At 35.9% G+C, this 27,405-nt stretch overlaps 1 protein-coding gene across 2 annotated transcripts in view; it reads right to left on the reverse strand.

Moving 5' to 3' along the window:
* Positions 1 to 2,353: 2,353 nt before the first annotated feature.
* Positions 2,354 to 27,405, reverse strand: part of LOC140164216 (post-GPI attachment to proteins factor 6-like) — a 33,600-nt gene continuing 8,548 nt past the window's right edge. Inside the window, exons 3-14 of one of the 2 annotated variants that reach the window (XM_072187497.1) lie at positions 23,056 to 23,260; positions 21,142 to 21,275; positions 19,453 to 19,727; positions 17,857 to 18,293; positions 17,110 to 17,303; positions 16,364 to 16,503; positions 15,343 to 15,521; positions 14,449 to 14,602; positions 11,216 to 11,316; positions 9,609 to 9,818; positions 5,479 to 5,558; positions 2,354 to 4,462 (exon numbers count right to left, since the gene is read on the reverse strand). In XM_072187497.1, coding sequence (XP_072043598.1) covers positions 4,216 to 4,462; positions 5,479 to 5,558; positions 9,609 to 9,818; positions 11,216 to 11,316; positions 14,449 to 14,602; positions 15,343 to 15,521; positions 16,364 to 16,503; positions 17,110 to 17,303; positions 17,857 to 18,293; positions 19,453 to 19,727; positions 21,142 to 21,275; positions 23,056 to 23,260 — 2,356 coding nt within the window. In that variant the 3' untranslated portion in view covers positions 2,354 to 4,215. The remainder of the gene's footprint in view (positions 4,463 to 5,478; positions 5,559 to 9,608; positions 9,819 to 11,215; positions 11,317 to 14,448; positions 14,603 to 15,342; positions 15,522 to 16,363; positions 16,504 to 17,109; positions 17,304 to 17,856; positions 18,294 to 19,452; positions 19,728 to 21,141; positions 21,276 to 23,055; positions 23,261 to 27,405) is intronic. The other variant, XM_072187572.1, reaches the window with a different exon arrangement.

Here is a 27,405-nt window from a genome sequence, read left to right on the forward strand (position 1 = left end):
ATGTATAAGTTATTTTTTGATACTAAAAGGGATCTTTAATAGGTCTTTATCGCAAAAATAGGCCAGCCTGCCAACATTGTAAGAACAGGTCACATATGTTAAATGAAAGAGTACCGGGAATTTGTTGCACAATAGGCTACTTAAGCTAGGATAATGTAAGGTCCTCAGATAGCAATGATAGACCCTGTTGTGGAGCAGGGGACCCACACCAGAACAACAATCAGGTGAGCTTTTATATTCTCTGTATTTTCACTGCGGGGAAGCATAATTATTATGGAAATCATTGAGCATGACAACATATTGCATATAGGTCTATACCAGGTCATCGGAAAACCAATGTGTATGAGGTACATGTATAGTAAAACCAAAGTGCACATTAGCCAAGTTTTCAAATACAGGGGTAGCACAAACTTTTGAAAGTATCGACAAAAGTATCAAGTACATCACATCAGTGATCTGGCCCTCCCCCAGTGCCATACCAGCCAAAATGAAGAATAACTTTACCTTGACATGTGCGTGTGGAGTGGGTGGAAATTTTCAACAATAATGTGCCAAAATGTTGTTAATTTTGGACTGAAACAGACAAAAAGGAAAAAGGCACATTGCAGATTTTCTCAATTCCCCTGGGGTACCGACGCCCAGTAATGTACCGATGGTCATGATTTCTGGTAGCCCTACCATAGGGCTTTTTTTTACACACTATGATACTCCAAGACACCATCCATGCAATAAGATCCTGAGAACGGCTAAATCCAGTAACCACTCACCCGAGAAAAGTAACTGGGTTGTTGTGAGCTGTCACTGGGTTGTGAGCTGTCACTGGGTTTTCAGCAGTTCTCAGGATATAGCATGGTGTAGAGCATATATAAAGCATAGCATGGTGTCTCGGGAGTTTATAGTGTTTAAAAAAAGGCGCCGTGGTAGAGCTAATTTCTGGGGGGCATTGCCACTGAAAGTCACACACACCAGCTCACCTAGCATATGCTTAAATGTAGTCCAAAACCTTTGTACCAAATAGCAGTACATCTATTTCCACAACAAGGTTTGCCAAAAAGACAGAAAAAAAAAATATTATAATTTTATCAAATTTCAAAAACAAAGCAATATACAAATTCATAATACAGATGGAATAAAATGTTCACAAATTTTATGATTTTTACAGCTTTTCACAAATACTTGGGAGCAATATGCTAGTTACTAAACAATGTGAAAGTTTGATTGAACTTGCTGTAAAACTTATACATTATAGTACAAGTATGAAAGACAGCTTATTGTTTTGCTCAAAGAGAATGATGCTAAATGTGACATAACATTACAAAATTGTCAAACATATGGTTTAGGAAAGAATGACCCTGTTTGAAGAAATACACAATTTTCTAATGCTTTATAGCTACAAGTATATAAACCATGCACTTTGTTTTCTAACATTTTGATAGACAAAATGTGATGTCTGAAAGACACTATCACTGGCTTTTATCACAATATTCATATCAGATTATTTCATTGAAACACAATTCATTAGTATATTTCTTACATGGATATACTTAATTTAACATTCAATATAGAATCATTTAGAAATTGAAGATTTCCATCATGTTATATGGAAAAACAGTGGCAAGATCAACAGGAATTATATAATAATAAATGTTTATTTCATTTCTGTCAATCTTGCCAATATTTGTCCATGTTATATTTTCTCTACAGTGAGGATGGCAATATATTTCTTGCATATAGGCCCTAGCTATTGGGCAATTTGTGGGGAGGAGATAAGATAAAGTGACTGCTTATAGGTTCAAATTTCAACCTTCCTACGGCCAGAAAAAAAATTATTTGATTGTCCATAGATCCAAAGGGTTTGGTTGGACAGTCAGATTTAAAAAAAATTTGTTAAGGTTATAGCTTAAAAAAATAGCCCAAATAGGTGTGCATTGGTATATTTCTCTACTGTATTCCACTTCATTCATGTTTTTAAAACAGTTTAGAAGTGTGAAAAAACTGTTTTCAAAAATATATACCTTATTTTACACAGTAAAACCAAAGAAAAACCCTTTTTTCCAGATTAGGATCGGTCAGATGAGGACAATCAAACAACTTTTTTTTGCCTAATCATGAAGCTCCAGTGGTCAACTGGTTAAGGTACAGGTCTTTTCTTTGGGATCACTTTTTCTACTTGTCTCCTTTATTATTTGCGACAGAGAATCTGTTCATACGAGGCCAAATTTAACCAAAAAGCCTTACATAATTTTTGACAGACAAAACTGAGATGGACGGACACACACCCCGACACACAACTCATCTTTTTCCTTCGGATGACCTAATAATGACTAACATTCTGGAATCATTATAATAAGTTCATCAAGTTTACAGAATGATCTTATTAATTTATTATATTAAAATGAATTACATTAAATACTTGGCAGCATCAATTTTATATCATAATCTTGTTTAAATATTCACTAAAATAGAGGACATATCATTAAATCTGGTGCCACATGTCATTCACATGATCTATCCAGGGACTGCATGTGAAGGGACTGGAAACGGTTTCCATCCATTGTAATCTGCTGGTTTACAAATTATCTTCAGTTGAGCAAGCACATATAATTCTGTGATCGATAGAGCCTTGTACAAATCCCAGCACAGTTGCAATACAGCACGTAGCCTGTCTTGCATGATGGGAATAATCTCCGTAAATCACATTCATTATTTTAAGAATTATTTTAGTATCAAGAACAGAAAGCATACGATGTGCAGCACATTGTGCACATTCCAGGAAAATGTTTACTTTGTTTGTTCTAGCATTCTACACTTCCATAAACTTATCATATTTTGTCTCCAAAATCTTATGTAAATGATTCTCAACATTACACAGAAATTGTAAATATTTTACACAATTTGACATATTAGAATATTTTGATGGTTTTTTGGTTTTGTGAAGGGCAAATGAATAAATACATGTAGTAAGAAATCAAACATCACGCTCTCGGCACAATTAACTTGCATCTAATCAAAAGTCGTAAAAGATAATCCAATAACAATATAGCCATCAATAAGCCGTTTCTAGCAGGGTCTTAGCTAGGATTTGACAAGTTCCTGTCATTTTCACTCATCTGCCTAGCTGTCCAAAATGTGACCCTGAAAACAAAACCCAGACATCTGTCCCTTCTGGGGTTCCATCAGTTCAAACAGCCTTTGCTATAGCCTTGATTTATTAGGCTGGTCTTGGTTTGAGTTTACAGAACTTATTCAAGCGTATTGTTTTTAGAATTTAACAATTTAGCATTAAATTTACCTGTCCCAAAAGCAAACTGCCTGTCCAAAATGACATGTGGACAGGCTACCAGTCCCTTCATACATGGTCCCTGATCTAACTTAATGATCCTGTAATGACCACATGATAGCTATGTGATGCTAAAATGAGTTTGCCAAGGACTATAAAACTTAAAAGGCTAATAAATGTGTTTCAAGCAAGATGTCAAAAACATCATTTTGGAAGAGATTAGTATTACAGTTTGATATGGGCTATTCCAGTTGAAATCCATACACCCTATATGGAAGACATGACCTTAATCTCCAACACAGAGCGAGTGAATTTCAAATGGGATTACCTGAAATTGAATGGGTGACTCCATTTGATATTCACACTCCATGTGTGGGACAATAAGGTCATGAATTGAATTTATTAAGACGTCGTCAGGTTACAGCCAGGCTGAAACATAGTATGCTTTTATGCTTTATATAAAGCAGAAAACTTGAGTGGACCAACATGAAATGTGACCATCCACCACGTAGTCGGCTCTGTTTATTGCAGATTTTGAAAGAATGCACCTTTAGCTTTACAATGACACCTCAACCAGCTTCATCGGACATCTAGAAGTGAAGTTACGGTTCATCAAAGGTCAAAGTCCTAATATATTTTACACACAAATCCAATACTGTTTTTGATTGTATCTCAAAATGGAAAATGCTGACTTTACGACCAGTTTGTGGTGGATGGGCACAAATAGAGAGAAGAGAGAGAGAGTAAAAAGTTTTAAGCAAGTAGCAAAGTAGCATGATTGTTACATGCTTTTCCTTCATTAAGTCGGTGAGTATACCTCAACACGCATTTTCATTGCCAGTGTTTATTCCAATATATTGAATCAATTACGGCTATTATACTTAAATTGTAAATATGGCACATAATACAGCAGAGAACAGCTTTACGCTCAGTTATCACCGACTCAACACCTGCAAGCATATGCGTATAATAACATTAATAGTACCTGTCCACAGTGATGTGTATGTCCTAACCATGGCAGTATTGAGGGACCCGAATGACTTCCTTGTGGTACTGACATAGTAGTCATGTGATAAGTCACATGATCGTTCTCGCAGGGACTTATAGAGCATCATGTACACCTGTTCCCATTGGTGTGTATGTCTCAGTTTGAACCACAGACCACATGTCATCTGAATTACGCTGTAGACAAGAAAGAAACCAAAAGAGAAATAAAGCCTGTATAAGGAAGGTTGTTTGTACCCTGGACACTGGTATACTCTGTCTGATGTGAAGTAGTTTGATTTTTCACTACCAATGAAGCTGCTATATTTTATGGTGCAACATGCATAAATGTTTCACAAAATGCAAATAAAATAGCCTTAGCAAGGAATGTATAAGGGAGCGTAAGGGTTCAAATGCATAGTCTACATCAAAGCCGCCATATTAGATTTTCAAGCATCATCAAGCATCATCTAAGCATACAAAATTTGAACGGTTTGCAGATCACTTTAACAATGTTACCATTTCACACACACACACTTTGTGCCATTTTAGCAAAGAGGCAGGAGGTAGTGCTCTATTCGTGTGTCGCCGGAGTGCAGAATAGTGCATGCCATGCCCCCAGCCAAATCCAAGTCCATTTGGTTATGAATTACATGCGCTGATACCTGCACCATGCACTACATGTACATGCATACGATTTCATGCTTAAGGCCATTATATATGATTTCATTCAATTTTGATTTTGTTATTTTTTGCCAGAAACTATGAAATAATATTAGTACTGCCAGGTAGGTTTTCTGTATATTTTTGGCTGAAATAATGAGGTAAAATGAAAGAAAGACCACTTACTAATTACTATCTTGGCTGCCTCTGTTGTTTCACACAATTCAAAATAATAAAGCAATTTTATGGTAGACCACATAAAAAAAATTTCAAAACCAAACTTGCAAAACCTTTATTGGTTCAAATTTGTGATATGTACATGTAGCTTGTAATTTGATAACATTTTTGGTATTATTTGCTGAAAACAAAGTTAATGCAAACATATCAAACTTCCTCCATGTACAAGTTATTTTGCGTTGCATTTTTATCTCAAATGCAATTCACGCTGAAATGTAAAAAACTCATCTATAATGGATGTTTACCGTGATGCAATCAGGCAAAAGAAACACTTGAATATCAAGCACATTCAGCTTTAATGTGTCTCTACTCACATTGTCGAAAGGCTACATAAAAATGTTAAAACTTCTTCAAAAGCGGTCTTAAGCCTTGCGATAAGTCCTACACTATGCTGCTGAAAACAATAAAATATGTAAGAAATGTGGTTTATCTGCACTTCAAAATCAGTCTTATTGTACAAAATGGCCCATTTTGACAATTGCATCACATCAGTTTATTTGCTTGAAACAAATATAGGCCAATGTGCTTATATATATCTTTTAGCCTGGCTTGAGCATTTTGTTGAGTATGGTCCCATCAGGAACCAAGTGTGCCTCCGGATGGAACAACCATTTGAACAAACAAACAAATGTGCTGTGTGTGTGTATATGATAATTTTGACTTTATAGCTGCACTTCCATGAACCAGCACCAGACAGAGTAGACTAGTGGCATAAATAAATGGCAGGTCTTTCTTGCAACAGGGTGATTCAAAATAATCAAGTAAGAAAATAAGGTGTTTGGGATTTAAAAATTCAAGAAACTCATATATAGGCAGGTTGGGAATTAGACTGCATGGTGAAAATGAAATTATCAAGAGTGAAACAAGAAGATTATTTTTTTGCTGAGGTGCAAAACAAGAGGCTGCCTTAAGAAGGTACATTTGTATCCTATTGCCTCAATAAAAAATAAAATCCCTCCGCGACCCCTTGCAACACATCAACACATATAAATGCGCACAACTTAAAACACCATATTTGGATATACATACATGTGTATATGTGACACGACCTGGCCCATGGGAGCCAAAGGTGGCCAATTTGAAATTGAGATAAAGGCAAAAATTTGGAGTAAAAAAGCCCAACAAAATACATAAGAAAACAGAAGTTTAGAACTTTAGAACCAAGTATGCTAGATCTTTGGTGTTTTCAGCATATGATAGCCCAATGTTTGTTTAAGGTAATAATTATAGTAACTCAATTTTCAAAATGTCTCCTTTAGCCCCCATGCAGCAGATTGTGTCACATATTGTCGTTATTTTGAAAAATGCCGTAAAAGTTTAAGACAAATCGATGTACTCTCCATATGCATACGTTGAATTGCACATTCTGGGGTTCAGTCAATACAAATAGCTATAGCGATAGCTTTGATTTATTAGCCTGGTCTAGTTAGTGTTCAAAGAACTTGTTTAAGTATTATTTTTAGAATGTAGCATCTGCCAGAGGTTAATTAATCTTGCCTGTCCCAGGAGCAAACTGCTCGTCCAAAATGACAGGTGGGTGGGTGACTGGCTAAGACAATGCTCTGTAGCCAAATGATACAAATGAAACATTACGATATATTGTCAGAAAACAGATCAAATGGGAAGGAGAGAGGGTTCAGTAACAGTAACCCTGGTAACAAAATTGGTTATTTCATAATGCTTCATCATTCACATTTTGGTTTGATTTTCTAAGAAATCAACTTCCAACAACATTATATATTAAATTTGAGACATCACTAATTAATAAATAAATATTAGTATATACACAATGGATGGAAAATAAATCTTTGTACAAAAATCTATCTGAATGAATACCTATTTGTTCTATAAACACAATATATATACAATTAATGCCCAATCTAGACATGTATTAAATTTTATATAAACACTTGAAATATCGCACAAATCGAACAGAACTAACTTGACAGAAATCAATTTTAGAGGGCATTTTGAGACAAAATTGGTGTAAAATTCAATCATTTCCTGACAATCTCATCCATAATTCTTTAAATTTTGTAGCAAAATTCACTGAAAAGGGACTAAAATGATTCCTTTTTTCACTCAAGCTCCGACCTCGTCCAAAAGCTGCGAAAGTGTAGTGGCTATTTTCAAGTTGTGGGCCAACAATAGTTAAAAGTGGCCCAATTGGGATCCCAAATTGCAGGTTTGGCAACCCTGTATCACATGTGTACTGTCAAAATACTGGAAGGCTTAATTGTTTGCATTTCACGCAAATATTTGGCCCAGATGGTGAAATATGAGATTTTGATGAACAGGCCAGGGTCATATTGGAGATTGAACAATATTTTAGTGCTATGTGCGGTGATCAAACCCTGGAGGCAATACTTTTCTTTTTCAGCTGCAAAACTGCCAATTGTGCACTGTTCCAATAAAGCTTAACTAGCACACATGTTTGATATTGTGCACTTTCTACATTAGTGATCCCAGCTTCCAATTCTAAGCATCATCTTTTTATCAAAGTGGCTAAAGCTTGGTCTAGCATTTTACTACCCAGGATAATGTTAGAACTACTTCTGATTCCAGAAAAATATGGCACTAATTTGTTTGGATCAAAAAAAATATTATACTGTTTTGCCATATGAAACATATAGACCTAGACCAATCCTTCAGCTGGAACTAACTGGCAAAGAAGTTAATTAATATATTTGGGGATTTTTTTTGGGGGGGGATGGGCAAAATGTGCCATTTTTAATGTCTTCTTGCATTTGCAGTCACAAAATTTGATGACTTGACATAAGCCTATAATTCTTGAGTATAGATTAACCCAATACTATTTTATGTTGATTTTTAATAATTAGTTATTACATATAACATACAATGTGTTTGCTAAAAATTAAGGACATACGCTGATATTAGACTTCTACAAGTCCTTTAAGCTTGATTGTCACAGCATACAAAAAACGCACTAAAAAAAACCATGTTTTTACCCTTATTATCAAAAATTGGCCTAATATTAAACTTGGACTTGTATTGCCAGTTATAGTTCCGACTAAAGGATTAGGTTTGAGATATATGTTTTATTTAGCCAAACAGGATAATTTTTTTAATCCCCCCCAAAAAATAGCACTGTATTTTCTGAAATCAGGAGTAAACATGTTAATGCCATCTCTGCATAACTTTTAATAACATTTTAAGACACTATAACTAAGGCTTTCATTGCATGATTTGGCAGGCATAAAGATTATTCCTATATTTTAAAAGTATGACTGCTGACACTTTCTATAAAACCAAGTTAATCTATGTAAATAAGTAAATTTCCTATTTGTTCAGAGATTGGCTGGTTTACAACCAAGACAACAAGACAGTTGACCCATTGATCATCAAGCGTGTTGAAGGGGCAAAGATGTTGCCTCTTCTACGTGCTGAATGATCACCAACACCTACCCGGAACTCTCAACAATTAGAAAATTAACTTTAGACCCCGGGAACCGATAAAAACTGATAAAAACATATCCTAAGTACTGAAAGTATAAACCTAATTTGTGTAAAATATAACTTTATAAACTACACCAAAGCCAAGGTGTAGTTTACTATTTTCTTTCAATGTTAAAAAAAATCCGTACTAAAATCGCACGGCTACCATACTGTAAAAATCACATTATATTTTTACAGCATCGAATATTCTTCACTAATGTAACCTGGCATCAGTCAACTGTTAAAAGTTTAAACTGGTTTAGTACAGAAATTTCATATTTACCTTGATATTTTACTTGTAACCATTATGCTTTAGTCGTGTATCTTTCCCATTACCTACACTAAGTAAAACAATTAAGCCTTCAAAGTCTATGCTTCTATTTATGTGAATATCCATACAGGATATAGGCATGTTGGAACAGTTGGTGGTTAAAAGTATGGCTCTCTCTGTGCAGTGGTGTAGCACCTGGGGTAAGGATACATAATGGTGCCCCCCCCTCTCCCCAGAACACAATTGCACAGAGCGAGTGAAAATGTAAATTTGAATTTTGTTCTTCTAAGAAATGGTCTTTCAAATGATTATTTATGTTGAAATGTGTATGAAACACACACACATTTTGACTTTCACCGCTTGGAGGGGACCCAGAATTGATGCTGAATTGGTTGTTTCGGCACCCGAGAGCATGTGTCCTCCTTTTCCCCCAGCTATACCACATGTGCATCACCAACAGCGTAACATCCCAGTCACCTATTAGCTTAATTTTCTGTTACGCTCCTAAAAATTCATGGTTTATATTAACAGCATAAAGCTGACTTGAGAAGTTCACCAATGTTGTTGTGGGAGTGGATCGGCCGTAGGTTACAACAAAAATATCGAGGTAATTAATAACTTAGAACTGCTTTAATACTCTAATATCTCATTTTCCACTAGCTCACTATTAAGGGCATTAACATCAATAAGTTCAGACATATGAGAATCATGCATTACATCTTTCCTTGTACGGGGTGGTAGTAGTAGCAGCACTCCAAATGCCATACAAGCATGCCATACACTGTGCACATATTGGTAATTGCTCTCTGTTTCGAAGAAAGCGAAGATAAGGAGTCCAGCTGAAGTGATGACGATACCGGGTACTATATACAGGAGCCACCTCCGTTTTGTTGGGTAACAACGTCTACGTTTATTCCACCGGTATCCCTACAATGAAAATAAGGCAAAAGAATAAGATGAACAGGTGCATGGCTATATGTGAATCACACTGGACATTTTGGGAATTGGAATAACACTAAGCTTAAGTAAAGCCCAAACTTTTCTGCTTTCCAAAGGTCAAATTCTGTTTTTTTCCGCTTTGTAATTTTTACGATGGAAAATTCCGATAAGGTTATTGCAATATCGCAAGACAGATATTGGGTACGGCCGTGATTGGCAATTCTTAGATCAATATATAGGGCCTGTGCTGATATTGAACAATAATCAGATTCATGGAATAAAGTCTGAATGTTAAATTGGTTCGCCCATTGCATTATGCAATTTATGAACACAAACACCAAGTCATTAAAAAACATTTTTCTGTATTTCAGACCTAGCACATATTTGTTGAGGTGGAATTGGTTATGTATGATACCCCCTGTCAATTACCAGCGATCCCGCAAGGAAAACAAAGCCTTCAACAAAGTCAACCATTTGAGTGACTGACAACCCAAAATCATAGAGTAAAATGAAAATTGCAGCAGAGAACCAAATGCATCTTTTGAAACAGAATAAAAGCACAAAAAATGCTGGAACATATCCTGGCCTTAATGCAGGAGTCAAAAAGAGTCTTGAACCTACCCTCCTCAATCCCTTCACCTTCTGTCCAACAATATTAGGTCAAGATTCATCTGATCTATACTTCGTATACCTTCCTCTAATCAGTAAAGTAAAATCAAATTTTGAGATTTTCTCAAAAACAGTCCATTTTTACAGGAATCTGTTATGCTAGTTGGATTCCTTGCATTATTTCCTTTCTGAAAATGTATACTTTAAATATACTTCTCATCATAACATTTAGAGATATTTAGAAACAAAAAACATTATCTAAAGAAAAAGATAGTGCTGTTGGTTCCATATAGAAACATTAATTTTGTGACCCAAGCTGATCCACTCAGGCCAAAGTCAGAAATTTTGGAAATTGAGTTACTACCATTACTAATTTGCTCAGTATATACAATTACTGATGTTGAATCCCCAGGTCGCTTGAATACTTTGTTGCAAAGTTATGAACCTTTTATATGTCCATTTTCTTTTGTTTTTTCTCCTCACTTTTTGCCTATATATCAGTTTTGTTATTGCCAACTTAAGCCTGATTGGATCAGATCTGGTCACATTAACAGCAAACCAAATGAGGGCAAAGATTAATTGAAGAGTCACCTTCACAATTTTTTGTTTGATTGAAGATTCATAGCATCTGAAAAAGTATTGGCCCAAGATTTACCCTATAGTTTTGTCCAGCAAGGTTAAGATTAAGACATATTTTAACCAACAAAATGGCTTGAGGAGGGTAGAGGCAAGATTCCCTTTTCCTACATAAATCATATACTGTAACAGTTCCTTACCCATGATGATAGTACTACTATTACACCAAAACCTATAGGTACTACTGCTGCCCATAGACTAAACCTGTTATATGTCGTACCTAATGCTAAACCAAATGTACCTGGGGAAAAAACAGAATTAGAAAATTAATCTTCAATGAAACATTTGGGCAACAAATTACGCTGCAAAATGATGATGAGGCATTAAACATAATAAAACAGCAGCATACTGTACATGTAAACGAACTGTACAATGTTAGAAACCTGCTTTCACAGTGAATAGCATCATCAATTGATATGTCAATAAACAAAGGCAGTGATTTTCGGGTAATTTTGTGCCCGGGTCCCCTATGTAATTTAAGGGCAGATATCTGCTGTACAAGTATTACCAGGGATAAGTCAAGGTGGAGCAAAAAATTTGCTCTTAATTTGTTTTTTAACAGTTGTGTGTGTAGCCATGATATTTACTGAAAAATATATACCGGCAAAATATGTAATGTAAACAAGTTGAACTCTGACCTCTTTAATTTGATTCTGTGGCAAGGGACAAGTTTATCAACTCATGGTGCCATTTACCTTTTGAGGTAAATTTTTCATGCAAACTAACAATGCTTGTAAATATTAAATAATGATCTTTGGGTAACCCGCACCAGAAATTCTGACCCAGATAAATTAGCGACAGGTGGGTAATCAAAAGCTCACCCCAATATTATGTCCCAGCTTTAATCAGAACATCACACTTTTATGCACACACACTTTGTGATTTCGGAGTTTTATTTTAATACCATCTTTCTCAACAGCTTGGACAAGATGATAGTTTTGGTTTTGATATAGAGGGAACTTGGCAAGATATATCTGTGGGAACTAAGATAATTTCCTGTTTGGTTCTGTCCTAAAGCTGTAGAAAGATGATCAAAGCGAGCTAGTTTGATCACAGCATATCAGAAGATTTTTTTCAGAACTTTGTAAATTTGCCTTGGTAGCTTGAAGTGTTATCAATATTGCCATAAAAGAAGCAGAACCCTATTCTACTTTATACAACATCCAAAGCACCATATATACCCTATAACATATGGAGGGGTCAGTGACACACAGACGTAACTCCATTTTTTGCGAAACATGAGGAATTTTCAATAAACACATAGAAGTAACTCTATTTAGCACCCCATTGAAATCAATGGCCAGTTAAACATGGACTTATATCTATATGGTCATTTTCACGGTAAAGGGTGTAACTTTTGATTTTTAGGGTCAAAATTTCAAACCACTTAAATATGTTTCTGTTTACTGTAATCATGCATAGAAGCAACTTAAATTCCAGTAAAATAGTGTTTCAAGGCTTAAACCTTTTGATTTCTGATAAAAAATTTGACATTTCCATAACATTTAGAAAAAAAAAAAAGAAAAATGTATTTTACATAAGCTCAGAAAATTATGACATGAAAGCTGGAATACATGTGAAATCCCATTCCAAAGTAAGTCAACAGATATAAGTTAAATTTTATACCATGTTTTGCTATGTTTGTAATTGCAATTTTGAAAATTTTTAACATCAAGGGTCATTTGCAATGGAAATTTCCCAACCTTAAACATATTTTTTAAGTTTTAATTGGGTTCCTAAAATAATTTAAATGTCTAACTTCATGTACAAATACTTCTTGATGAAAGGAACCTCCCAGCCAAGTTTCACAGAAATTGGGAGTTATTTTTAGAATTGGCAATTCAAGCGATTTGTGTTTCGGAGGCTTCAGTTAACAACACAGGTGATCATAAAAGTAAAATATTTGGCTAACTACTACAAGTTGACATGAAAAAATAGGTAAAAAATATCACAATTACCAATTTTCATGCTTTGCTTCTAAGTATTGAATTTCAGTTGTGACAAAAATTAAATTATCACAGCAAGTCATTTTTTTTTGTTTCGAGGCTTCATGTTTACAATGGTTAAACATGGCAGAAGTAGTTTTTTTGAAAACAACACTGTTGGGATCATCTAAGCTGTTATTTTCTTGTGTGTATTGAATCAATGATTCTATGCGGCAGATATTGCAGATTTATAACATGATAATTTTTCACCCATTTGTTAAGTATGGTGTTATTTGCATGTGAAGCCTCGAAGCGGGCTTTCTTGGATATCAGTATATTTTTCAAGCATTAACCATAATATCAATTTTTTTTTAAATTTATGACATTCTGCACATATCATGCAACAACTACAATGCAGATATCAATATGGAACATACCAATTTAGATATGCATAGATGATAATTAAGTTTACTGTTGTTTCGGAGGCTTCATTTGTTTCGGAGGCTTCAATTGTTAACGGAAAGTTTGTATTGGGTCCCATTTTCAAACGGTGATATATATCTCCATGATTTAAAAACAAGTGACTTGAGGATCTACTTTGCTACATTTTGATAAATAGATTGGATGAGCTCTTTTATTTATATTTGCCCAAGCTTGCTGAACAGTTTGTTTCGGAGGCTTCAAAAAGTTAACGGAAAATCGGCTCTTTGAAGTCAAGATTTTATAAAAATTTTAAAAGCTTGCAAATCAACTAATTTTTGTTACCCATTTCAAGTTAAGATATCAACTGTTATGAATCAAGAAGAAGTGAAGAAATAACCAAGAATTATGAACCAAAGCTATACCCACAAAGTTTGTTAACAATTGTTAACGGAAAATGAAGCCTCGAAACGACAAATATCAAGTCCGGTTCTCAAAAATACAGGGCTGTTCACAATTAAATCTAATGTGGCAGTGTTTACTGAACATATGACCGTACTTTCAGGATAAGAAAAATTATCCATGAACTAACTGAAGAAAACACAGGGTTTTACAAAAATGTTACTGTTTTTTACAGTTTTTCAAAATGGCAATATTAGGTACATTTAAGCCTGCTAAAACTGAACGCAGTAACTCCCGAAGATGATTATGCTACCCAAGGTAGCTGCTAACTAGATGACTTATGTGGCCAAAAATCATGGAATTCTGTGGCTTTATTAGAAAACTACGGATCAAAATGTTAAAAATCCAAAGTTACACCCTTTACCGTGAAAATGACCATATACATAAGGCAATATGGACCCATTATCTTTTAAACTCATTTTTCTCAGAATGGCCAAAACGGAGTTATGTCTTTGTGTCACTGACCCCTCAATATGGACGATTTGTGAGTTTGGTAGGTTTACTGTAAGAGGAATCAGAACCCTAGCCAATTTACAATAACCTACCACAGTCTACCATATACTCACCTAACATATGTAGAGTTTGTTTGAGAGAACTTGGTAATTTGGCCATAACTATTAGTGTTACAAATATTGCCATAAACGATGCAAAGAAGTCACAGAACTGTAGAGTGTTGTAATCCATGATGCAGAACTTGCTGGAATCACACGCATGATAAAACTGTGGATGTAAAAGAGAACAAACCATATAGAATATTTTTGCTTCTCGGGTATAAGTATATGAACTGTAACTTAACGATAGGCTACAATTTGAAATGACAAAGTATACTCATCATCTTCAATCATCATAAAATGTATAAATACAAACACACCCACCCCCTGCATATACAGAACACAAAGACACAACATACAAATGGGCAGGCATATACACTAAGAAACAAGCACACAGACAGACCAGGCTTTGCCGTTTGAAATTTGCAGGGGAGCTTTTAATTGCTCTCCTTGAGTGCTACAGGGGAGCACTAGGAGAGCATTTTTACTGTACTGTATATATGTGGTTATTATTGTTACAACAAAGGTAGGCGAGCAATAAAAAGCTCTCCTCAGCTTTACTTGGTGAGCTATCGCTCTAGCTCTCCTCAAACGGCAAAGCCTGACAGACACACACCCTCAAACACCTAAAAACACACACCCACCCTACACATAATTCCTGTGTAAATCCTATATTGTGGACAATACTGTCCAAGTATAGAAAATGTGTATCTATAGTAGCTCTAGGAGTCAAGTTAGCTCGATACTATGAAATTCAAACCCGCATTGTGCCTATGAATGGGATGTTGGGCTCAAATAGATTGTCACAGATATAAAACCATAACTGCAAATATGAGATCACCCATTGGACAGTGCATGATTACATATGAATGCACACCCCCACATACAAGCAGCACATGAGCTACTTACCGTTGAAAAAATTAATGTGCAGAAATAGACGACTGCTTCGGCAAAAAAATGCCTATACATAGCCAATATGACTGGTAGGATGAAAAATATATTACTGAGTGTTAGCAGTAGTACTTGGGTAAGAAAATACGCCCTCGACCACGCGTGAGTGTCATCTGTACACGCCCAACCACCGTAACCTGAAACAAAAGACAAGATATTGATGAGCATAATGTGAATCAAATAAGCAGGATAATACAGATAATTCAACTTCATCATAAAATTAGTGCAGATACCTAATATTCAAATCTTAGATATGTACCACGTACAGATTGTTAATGTACTGTATAGTGTATATAACTTCAAAATGAAAGGTCTTAAAGAACTGATTTGGATCAAGTGAAAGCATGCCTCACATGGGGTCTAAAATATCATTTGATATCCAAGTACCCCTCCCTCTCTGTGGAGCAAAGATCAACACTTTATTCTGAGTATTTTCTGTGTGATCACTACGTGCATGGTCTAGAGCAGGCTTCCTCAAATAGATTTGTTGAAGCGGCACATGAAATAAAAGAAAACTGCAAAGCGCCACTCATGCTTTTGCGCTGCCAGGGAGACATAGGGGGTGTCCCCCTCTGAAGCTATCGATTTTTTTAAATTTGAGGTGCAAATGATGCCATTTGGTGCAATATTTTGTACTATTTTAGTCTGTCTTTACAAAGATAACATTGGAATCGTTTGATTGGAAAAGTTTGATCAAAGGGTTTGATTTGATGTATTTTTAAAAAATCTAAACGGCGCCGCGTGCCACTCAGGAAGCCACGGCGCGCCACAAGTGGCGCGCGCGCCGCTATTTGCGGACCCCTGGTCCAGAGGGATTTAAATATCCCACCCACACCTCACATTTATATCGGAACCCAACTCACAATATAGTGATGATTGGATATAACATAACACTTAACATTCTAGCAGATCTTTTACAGAATATGGAAGCCTACATTAAAATGCATATGATGATTGGATACAACATTACAGTACTTACCATTTTGACACACACAACCATACAATCTGAAGCCATCCTGGTGATAAACATGACATCCACCATTAGGACCACATATGTCAATGCACTCTATCATAGACAATTGAAGTCTGGAAACTACTGAAGAAGGACACTGGTTGTTACTGAAATGTAAAAGACCCATAGAAACAGTCATCTTTTAGCATCAAGTGTAATGGCAATTGTTTGAACCTGAAAATCAAAAACCTTGATCACTATTACAAAGACAACATAATTTATTTAAAGCAATAATGTGTGATTTGCATAAAGAATAGATTCTTATTTAAATGTTTGTTTTCACTGATCACAATATCCCCTTTTAATTTCGAGCCAAACAAATGAGGTATACTACGAAGAAAATTGTGATTCATTCCAACGCCTACAATGCGTGTACTACGCTCACCGATTGTATTACATGTAACGGCACAGAGCATCGCACTCGACGTGTGTACATACAAGCTGACATCCACGGTACAATGTATATGTTAGCAAGTACTCGATCGTTGAACTCTGAATAAAACCGGGTCAACCCGGTTTTAATACAAAAAATAAAATTTTACTGTTATTAAAGCACTTCAGGCTTAGTCTTTTACGTGGTATTTTAGTATACCACTGGGCATTATAATTATGCAAAAAGTAGAAGTCCAAGTAAAATTGAGGGCGTCGCTGTGAAGCAAAACACACATTATGGCTTTAAATACACATGTGCAATTGTTAAAACTCTTGCTGACCTTAGAGTTGGTACACACAAAGCTTGCATTGACATGTACCACCACCCTCCAGCTGGAAATGGAATGTGCCAAGTCACTGGGTCATCACTCCTAATAGTAAAACCAAATTCTGAGCTACAATTGCTACCTGGGGGTGGAGAACCTCTCATCAAACAGAACGCTATAGTTATGTTGTGATTATGTGTGGTGGTATTCTGAAAAGAAAAATTGATAACAAATATATTATTTAGTAGAGTTGAAAGTACTGTAGATACATTTTTGTCAATTAGATCGTATGTTTAAGAATTTTTGTCATTTTTTGTAATTTTGGGAACAAAGTACAAAATGTGACCGTACACCACGAATGAACCATAAAGTCGGCCCGGTCAATTTTGTTTTATTTCGCATTTAGAAAATATATATCATAAGCTTTAAAATGGTATATCATGTATGCTTCAATGCATGATTGAACTAAATTTTGTACTTTGATCTCACAATTACAAAAAAAATGACTTGGGCAATTAATTATTGTAGCAGACTGATGATATGCAAATAAGCCAAGGCATTGCATTCACCAGGCTTGCAATCATGATCAATCCATTATTAATTATGTTACTATTTATAACTCGTTTAACATTATTTTATAAGGCGATGTAACATAAAAAGCCTGTTTTATAGGCGGAAAGACTTTTCAAGTAGGGTCGGTCGGTCAGTCAGGATTTTTTTCCTGGCGGAAGAATGACTCGTAAAATATCACCGAAAGCTTACCTCAGAATCTATGTTGGCCTTTATTTTCATTGTGCCACCAATATCCAATACAGGATCCATGAAAAATTTGGCAATAATTTGTCCATTGACCGGCACCGTATATAAATCTGTATTATTATCACTACGGATCCAAGTCTTAAACGGTGACGACTGCCCTTCAAATGACGACAATGAAATAGTTTTGGGACATAGTGCCATCTCCTCTGGGATTTGTAATTCATCAGGGGAGAGTATATATAAATGGTTGTCATCAGGTGGAGTTATGAAAGTAGCCTCTTCGTAAACCCCGGTGATTCTTTCGTTTACAACTGTCCATCGCTCTTTTACAGTTTCATAAGCATGATTTGCTTCGTCGGACATGTTGGTTCGTCTGTACCATAAGAGTTCATCTTTAGCAGTTAACTGGGCAAGAGATTTGGTTGGGAACTGTGTGCAAGCTGTAAGTTAAAGTATAGAACAAAAAGAAAAAAGTTAATAACTAGTCACCAGTCACATGTAAATCTTAGAACAATCAACAACTGATTAAGGATTACTTTTATAACATTTGTACTATGATTACAACTGGTTCAGGATTGGTTTTACAACTTGTTTAGGATTAGGCACCAGAACCATATTTGTTCGATATTTGGATCGATCGTTGATGCTACTTTGATGCTTGCTTTTAATGAACCAAAATTAATCCTTAATTTATATTGGTCAATATCAACACAGGCAAAGATTCATAATTATGTTATCACAATTAACAATAGTCAATTAATTGATTTCATAAATGCTTTTAATGAATCAAAATTAATCCTCAGAGATGCCCAGTCAGTTTCACTCAAAAAACCTGAAACTGGTCAGAAAATCTGAAAAAGCGTGTGAATGCAGGCCAAAAAGCCCCCAAACAGGCTGAAAATAAATAAAAACACGGGAATTTGAACTCACAAAAACCTGAATTCAGGTTAAAACCTGAAAACTGGCATCTCTGAATCCTAAATTTGTATTGGTCATTATCAACACAGGCAAAGATTCATATGTTATCACAACTAACAATAGTCAATTAATTGATTTCATAAATACTTAAGATCAGAGTAATTTGTTTCTGTTGCCTTAGTTGGCATTATGACTGGACTAGTTTTGTAATATCGTATTACGATTAGAATAGAGAGGTATCAGTGTTAGGTTCAGGGCATTATTTTAAATTTTGGATTGTTCCATTTCATTATCAGTTTGTCACCAAATGAAATGACATTCCATGTCTTTTCTCTTCTAATTTTTTCCATACAGTAGAAAATTATGAATGAAACAAGCTATCACAGACACAACCCTGTTTGACAATATCTCAGTCCAATCAATTCCAAATGATAGCCCTGCAATTACACATGCAAAGTATTACCTGCGCAAACCTTTAAATGCTGATGCTGTAAAATGAAGACTTTTACTCAATTTTAGACCTTGGCCAAAAAACCTGCAGGTACACTCTTTTGGCCCCTGCCGTTACATTCCAACATGGTATCATTTATCAGTGCTTAGAATTGCACACAGGGCTATACAGGATCCAGAATTGTTTTCATCGCCTAACCTTCACAGTTCAGAACCATCACCTTTACTCACCAGTTACACTGATTTCCACATTAAAATCGACAGTCAGAGGCCCATTCTTTGTTTTGTTCACCCTCAAATAATACCAACTGTCCTGCCAAGGATCGGAAACTGTAAACGAACACGAATCATCCTTTGATGTGTTGCATTTCAGTATAGGTTCGCTTTCGAGAGGGAAACGATTAGCTTCAAAGGATAGAGATATCGGACACCAACCGGGTTCGTTGTCAGTTACACAGCCAGTGATGCTGACTTGAATTGATTTCACCCTGAGTTCTGCAAAATATCTGGAAAAGACAACAAAAATGGATGTTTGAGTACGATTTTAGAAATTTTGATTTGTATGATGGCTTAACATAATATGCGTATCACAACTAAGATGTACGTGTGGAGCATGATGGCCGATCGGAACAGGCTCCAAATCATAATCGGAAGGTTGCGGGTTTGAGCCTTGGCAACGCCATCGTGTTGTGCCCTTGAGTATGGCACTTTATCTTGATCACTCCTCTCTACCCAGTGTATAGATGGGTACCGGCATTCTTAACTGCTCGGAAGGTAAGATTCGCTGTGGAGGAGGTGTGGCTATCCCCCACACCACAGTGGAGTCTGGCCTAATTGCTAATGAAAAAGAGATGGGCACTCCGTCCTGTAAAAACACAGGTTCAACTCCCTTACCTTTTACCTTGAACTTGAACCACGTTGCAAGTCTTCATTGTTTTTGACTGAGAGACCATCTTGGGCAATTCAAAGATTTGATCCACTCGATCAATACATGTTCAGAAAAAAATTACAAACATCATCCTTCATTTATCTTCAGTGGCTTTGGACCACTAAATGGCTATTCCCAAGTGGTACTCATGAATCAAATTTGGTTACATTTTTCAACTTATTTTCAAATGAGGCCATATAAATACTGTTGAAACTAACCAAAACAAATCGCATACACACATATGCCTACTACATACATTGTGCTATACAGAAATAGTGATTACATTGTACATTGTAGCCTCAGCAAGACAATAATACAATTTTATTGGATTGTGTGTAGAACGTAATACAATTTATACATAAATTATTTGATCTGCGTCATATGTGACCCCTTTTTTTAAACGTTAGAAGCATGTCAAATCTGATTTTCTTTTGTGTGCAATTATGCACACAAAATGACTGCAAACATAGATAAACACAATGTTGAGTTCATTGCCAAAACTCACTGCCTAGGAATCCAGCAACCATGCAGTCTATAATAGGCATTATGTTTGAGCTTTAACCCTTCACTTAACATTTAGGTGTGATAAATCTAAGGAATTGTAGTCATCAGTCTAAAAATTTGCCTGGGATATGTATACATATGTGACACGATCAAGGGGAATGAGTCGGATGTCACTAACATTGATTTTGAGAAATTGGCAAAGAAAGTGTTAAAATTCTTTTGTTTTCTATTGTTTACAGCGATTGATAAAGTGATGTAACTTTCTTAAGAAAAGTTGTATCAACTTGGGGTTTTCAGTTTCTGAAAGCTCTAAATGCCCTCTTTAGAAACATATGTATTAATCATTTTCGACCAGGGTCGACATGTGACTCATTCCCCTTGATCATATCACATATGCAATTGAGCTTAAGGGACCAAAATGATGCACACGATTTATATTCTTATCTCCCCCCCCCCCCGACACCCGACACACCACTACATATACTTACCTAAAGATAACAAAGGTTTCATTTTCATGCAGTCTATATGGTGTACTTGCAATGTCATTTAATGTCTGTACAGATGCTATCTGTCGATATGTCATGATAGCTTGGAGGAAGTAGTAACACTCAGTAGAAAGGCCCTGTCAAGTGAACAAAGCGAGAAAGTTAATACACATACAGGGAAAAAACAGAGGCACCGAAAGGCAATTGCCTTGGGTGCCCCATGCCTTTGCCTTGATGCCCCTTGGTGTAACTTTGGATGTAATCTTTAGCATGTAATTGCCTTGGTGCACTAGCAGGCCTCAGCAGAGTTGCCTGGCTGCTCTTGCACATGCCAAAATGAACTTTTTCCCTGCACACCCATACATTTCCATACATTTACCTATACATAAAAGGAATATATTTGCGCATTGTTATTTTCGAGGTACATGTAGCAGCTTGAAAAAAGCGTGAAAATAAATGTATCCCGAAAATTTCCATTTTTACATTATTGTGGCAGACTGTGCGACTTTTGCTGTAAAAAAACACATAATTAAATTCGTCGTTTGCATCACATACTGCACGGTATTTCAAATGGCTGTGTTGTGTGATTTTGTTATTGTCATCTAATTGTGATGACATAAAATTTACTTTCTATATATATTAATTTTGAGGTATTAACATCATTACAATCTCATGTTCATTCATAGATTAGAAAGAAGCATGCTATATGGATGATCAGACATTTTTACATGCTCATGTATAGTGAGTTTTCACAAGCAGTACAGTGATGCATTGCATGTTCAAGGTCAAAATGGAAACGGGTGGTGCGTTTCATTTCCAATGCAGAAGGTATACATTGATATGTATGTGTTTTGACAGGTGTATACTTATTGAGTATAAAGGATTCACAAGTTCTATGTTGCAAATTGAAAGGTTTTTAATGAAATTATAATAAAATATATTGGTAGCCTATTCTGTTTTACACACCTGGATCCTATTCCCATTTACAATAACAGATGTTTCAGTCACAAAGCAAAGATACAGGTATAAAAATTGCACTTAGGTCCATTTAACTCACAGTATGTAATCCAAAGTTATGAATATTCTGCATATACTTTTGTGTTTTTTCTTTACCTTGACAATCAAGCTCAACAACAAGTACAAAGCTTATTTCAGGTTTTGCATTTTAATTTTGGGGAAACATTTTCTTATGTCTTTAATATACCAGTAATCAATTATCAAAATTGACATAAAATATTAAAATAAAGAGCAAGCTCATAGCCTATCAAGAGGTTTGTGACTGCAGTTAGTACGTAAACATGTAAAATTGCATATTTTGGCCCATGTCCCCTCAAATTGCAAAAAATTATGTTAACATTTGACTTTCATTGCCAGTTAAAGGATTAGGATTTAGTTATGCTTCATTTGGCATCATAGGATAATATTTTTTTGACAATAAAAATAAGTGCTGTATTTTTCTGGAATCAGGAATAGAGACAAGCGACAACAAGTTAGCCCAATCGATAAGGCGTTCGACTATGGTGCGAGAGCTTGCAGGTTCGAACCCTGGCAGTGGATTGGTATACATGTATACACTCTCATGAAAAAATAGAGTTACCTTGAAATTCCACTGGACAAGAAACTTGCTGTAATTTGTCTCGTTGTAACCCATACGAAACACAAGGTGCTGATCCTGGCGGCGAAGGTCAATTTTGGAATGTATAGGGTGTGTGCTTCTATGCAGCAAGTCTCTGTGTTGTTGTTAAATGGTTTATGGAATGATGTGGGGCTGTAGTGGTCAATCTTGAAAGTGTGCAGAGGCTTATGGATCAATGTCTAGGCATTGTGCCTCTAGCTGTGTAGCACACTATCATTGCGCTTTTAGATATTTATTTAACCACCTGCACACCTCCCAATTGGTTTCTCCTTGCAACTCACCTCTTGTTTGATTCTGTCATCTTCGTCATGTGGCAGCCATGCTGTCAGAAACCAGTAGCCCGGGTTTGGATTTTTAATAAATAAGATGAGAGTAAGGTCATCAGCTATCTCATACGTTACCATATCAGGATTACTTCTGTACATATGGTCTGGGAAAGACTCATTGAGTGGGTTAACGATGGGAAAACTGCCATTTTGTAATGCACTGAATAAGAGAAAAATAAGAACAAAAGATGTTATGAACAATGAAGGACAAGTGTTGTGCTACGATCAGTGCTACAATTTCAGTGAAAATCTGTGAATCGGTTCTCAAAAAAATTCTATACCATTTTTCACCCTGATGTGGCAGTGGTGTCAATGCGTTGATGCAGGTGTTTCGCGAGTGCATTTATGCGGCATTAAAAGCACTTTGAGCGAACGCTAGCGATTTGATTGAAGCTGCACAGCAATGACGTCACTGCCACACCTGAGTGAAAATTGGTATAGTAAACATTATAAACTATAAAGTAACATTCAAGATATTTTAATAGCTCTTTATAAACTGAAACCCTATTGATTTCTACTTCTGAAGGTTCTGCGACAGTTAAACACCAAATAAACATTGTCGTCATCAACTTTGTAATGTGTCGTCGTCCAAATTCTACAACACACAAAGCGTCTGACAACCGGCTGACAACCCTCAAGGCGACAATGACAATGTTTGGTGTATTACCATCGCAGAACCATCCGCTGTTGAAATCAAAAACTCCCTATTAAGTATATACAGGAGGAAAACATGATTTAGGAATCCAAAAATGCACCAGGTTTTTCCAAAAAATGCAAAAAAAGTGATTTGCTGGGGAAATCTTTAAAAAAAGAAATAATTTTTAAGAATTATTGACCCAAAATTTTTCCTATTACTCAAGGTTGAAACCAGATAAATACTGCTACTTAAAAAAAAAAAAAAAAAAAGGAAAAGTTAAAAAGTTTTTTCAAGGCTGGATAAAGTTGTACATTTTAATTACTTTTGCTTCTACTGAACAGCTGACTTTATCCAGCTTTGAAAAAAACTTTGATTTTTTTATGATCAAATCAAACCTACATCAAAGGAGACAAAAGCTAATATTAAGATGCAATTCGGAAGACCAATAAGCAATGAATTTCAATATAAATATATTTGATTCAAATGTATCCTATTCCCTAGCCTTGACTTCTGCATTTCAACACACAGTAAAAATTAACAATCAGAAAACTTTGTCATTGACCTTGGAACATATGGGTAATCTATAGGGGATATTCACTCATTTATAGAGGAAATTATGACCGACATTTTGCCTAGATTTAATAACATATTATACAGTGTACACACCATATTCATGGACAGTACAATGAGGAAATAGCAGCTTTAATTAATTTGTCCCTTAGCACTAGCAGAAGTTAATTTTGCTGCAATGCTAGGAACAAATGAATATAAGCCTAGATATAATGTGTGCTTGCTACATTGTACATTGTACATATGTATAGTGTATACAACTGAGTCATGCATAATTTTGCAATGATTACATCATTACAAAAAAGGCCTATAATGCATTGCCCATGTTCAGGCTTCAAAGAATTTATATTTTATTTTTATAGGGGATATTTTCGCTCACTATCAAATGTAGTGTTGCTAATTTTACTGGCTACTTAAAAAATATAAGGCGAAAGTACTCCATCACCCCTCTCCCATGCATTCATTGATCCCATGAACATACATGTACATGTACGTGTATGCATCATGTTGAAAACTGACAATTGAATATGCCCGACTTAAGACTGATTTTGCTTGATCACACAATGCTTGATGCAAAATCAGATGGTCTATTGCCATTTGGTCTAATGCCATTTCGTCTAATTCCCGCTTAGTCTATATTCGATTGGTCTATTACCAGAAAGGCTAATTGCCACTTAGTCTAATAATCATATAGTCTAATGTCCATTTAGTCTAATATTGTTTGGTCTAATAACGGTATGTCTACTAACCATATAGTCTAATAACCATTTGGTCTAATATTTTTTAATAACCATTTGGTCTAATAACGTTTGGTCTAAAAACCATTAGGTCTAATACTCGTATGGTCTAATAACCAGTTAGTCTAATATCATTTCGTCTATTTATTAATAAACTAAATGCTTGTAAGACTAAATGGTGTGTAGACCAAATGGGTATTAGACCAAATGGTTATTAGACCTATTGGTTATAGACCAAATGAGTATTAGACTAAATGGTTATTAGACTTAATGGTTTTAGACTTATTGGTTATTAGACTAAATGGTTATCGGACCAAATGGTTATCGGACCAAATGGTTAAAGGACCAAATGATTATTGGACGTAATGGATATAGACCTAATGGGTTTAGACAAAATGGGTGTAGACAAAATGGATATTAGACCAAATGGTATTAGACCAAATGGCAAATCCCCAATCAGATAGGTCAGTGGTTCAAAACCACACCCAAGATAAAAAGTTTCTAATTCTTTCTTTCTTCCATTCTCCTTCCCCCTCGCCAAAAGCAACTACGTGTTAGGGTTAATGTTGTGGTAAAGCTGATGGGTGATGAGCCCCCGGGGGATCACTCACATAAATGGACTGTACGCATGCGTGACCAAAAAAAACAGGAAAAGGGGGTGTTTTTTTAGGCAAGGCAAGTTACGCGCGTGACGCATTTAGGGTCTAAAAAACACTGATTTTCAAGAATAAGGGTAGTTTTCTGAAGCTGAACAACTTGTTTAGGGTACCTTTTCAAATTTTTGGTAAATTACGAGTCCAAAAAGGGTACATTTGTTGCATTTATACTAGCCAAAAACTCATTAGGGGGTAAATTTTATATTAATCTACCTTATTAAGGGCCTAAATTTGCTGGTAGTGTAAAACTCGTTTAGGGGGGTGTTTAAAGAAAACTTGGTCATGCATGCGTACACTATCATACTTGAACCCCCCGGGTTGGAGCCTACATCTGTTAACCTCCTTTTTGAAGCTGGCCTAGCTGTTTCACACTTCCTGGAATGTGAGGCGGGAGTGCATTTCATGTGTGGCTGTACATGGAATGAAGGACCATTCATGACAAACATGGTTAGATATTGGAATTTGAACTGCAAGGTTGCGAGATTTTTATATTCAAATCAACATGTACAGGTTAATACCTCATTACACTTAGCAATTTGCCACATACATAAGGCTTACAAATTACCTTTCAAAAACGGTAAATGTAAAATTATGAACAAAAGCGATATTGACAAATTAAGAAGCATGCTATTTTGGGTATAAATGGGCCATTAACACTGCCAAATTAAAGAACAGTTTTTAGTTTTTATCCCCAGTCTTGATATACATTTGTACATGTAACCCATAATGCAAGTTTAATTGAATGTCAATTATATTAATTTCTGATTCCCTCTTGGCATTTCACCCATACATGCACATAAATTGCTTATATTATTAATTATGAAAACATTATTTCTGGCGTCGACTTGGGAGTTAACGTTATGGCTGTAACAACTGACATTTTTGTTTTAATATTTTTCTTCCTGAAACCTGAACTATAGGTACACATAGATATTTTCGCTAAATTTAACATGCATTCACAACAAGTTGATTTTCTTTGGCTACTGTTCTTTTAACCTGTATGTACAAGCTGCAGAGACATATTTTCACAAACTCTTTCAGTAATACCTCATCAGACTCTGAACACTTGATGCATGCTGATGAGAACCTAGTCCACTACACCACTGAGATGATACATGTAACTCGCAGCAATAAGGCATGCAAATTTCCCATCATTACCCCTAACCATACCCATGTTTTTTTGCTATCGGAAGTTAAAGAACAAACAAAAGTCACCTGGCACCCCCCGGATTCGAACCTCTGACCCTTCGCATGCCACGCAGAAGATCACTGGTCTGTACCCATGGCAGTTTCGCTGGCCCGGCCAGCGATTCCCCGAGTATGACAGGCTGATTGCGTTATCGCATCACATGATATGCATACATGCACAGTGCTTTTCATAAGTGAGCTTTAGTGAGATTCAGTTTGGTTTAGCTGCCAATATAAGATCCTTGGTATATGAACTTATGCTTTCGGATGGAGACAATAATTAAGATTGATCGCTCTGGATCGTTTTACGGATGTGGCCCACTTAAAGCTGCAACTACTGTTGGTATCTCAGACATACATGTAGGTGTACGGGTCCGAGCGCCGTGTCAATGCATACATGTGCATACTTCACAAAAGCTCAGACCTTTGCGATCAGCTGTTTTACGTCAGTGTGATTGGCAGTGTTCGAAATAAGCACTTATCCTCTTGTCCTCTTGTCCAAAAATCACTGGGGACA

Source organism: Amphiura filiformis, chromosome 1, assembly GCF_039555335.1.
Source record: "Amphiura filiformis chromosome 1, Afil_fr2py, whole genome shotgun sequence".
Classification (NCBI taxonomy): domain Eukaryota; kingdom Metazoa; phylum Echinodermata; class Ophiuroidea; order Amphilepidida; family Amphiuridae; genus Amphiura; species Amphiura filiformis.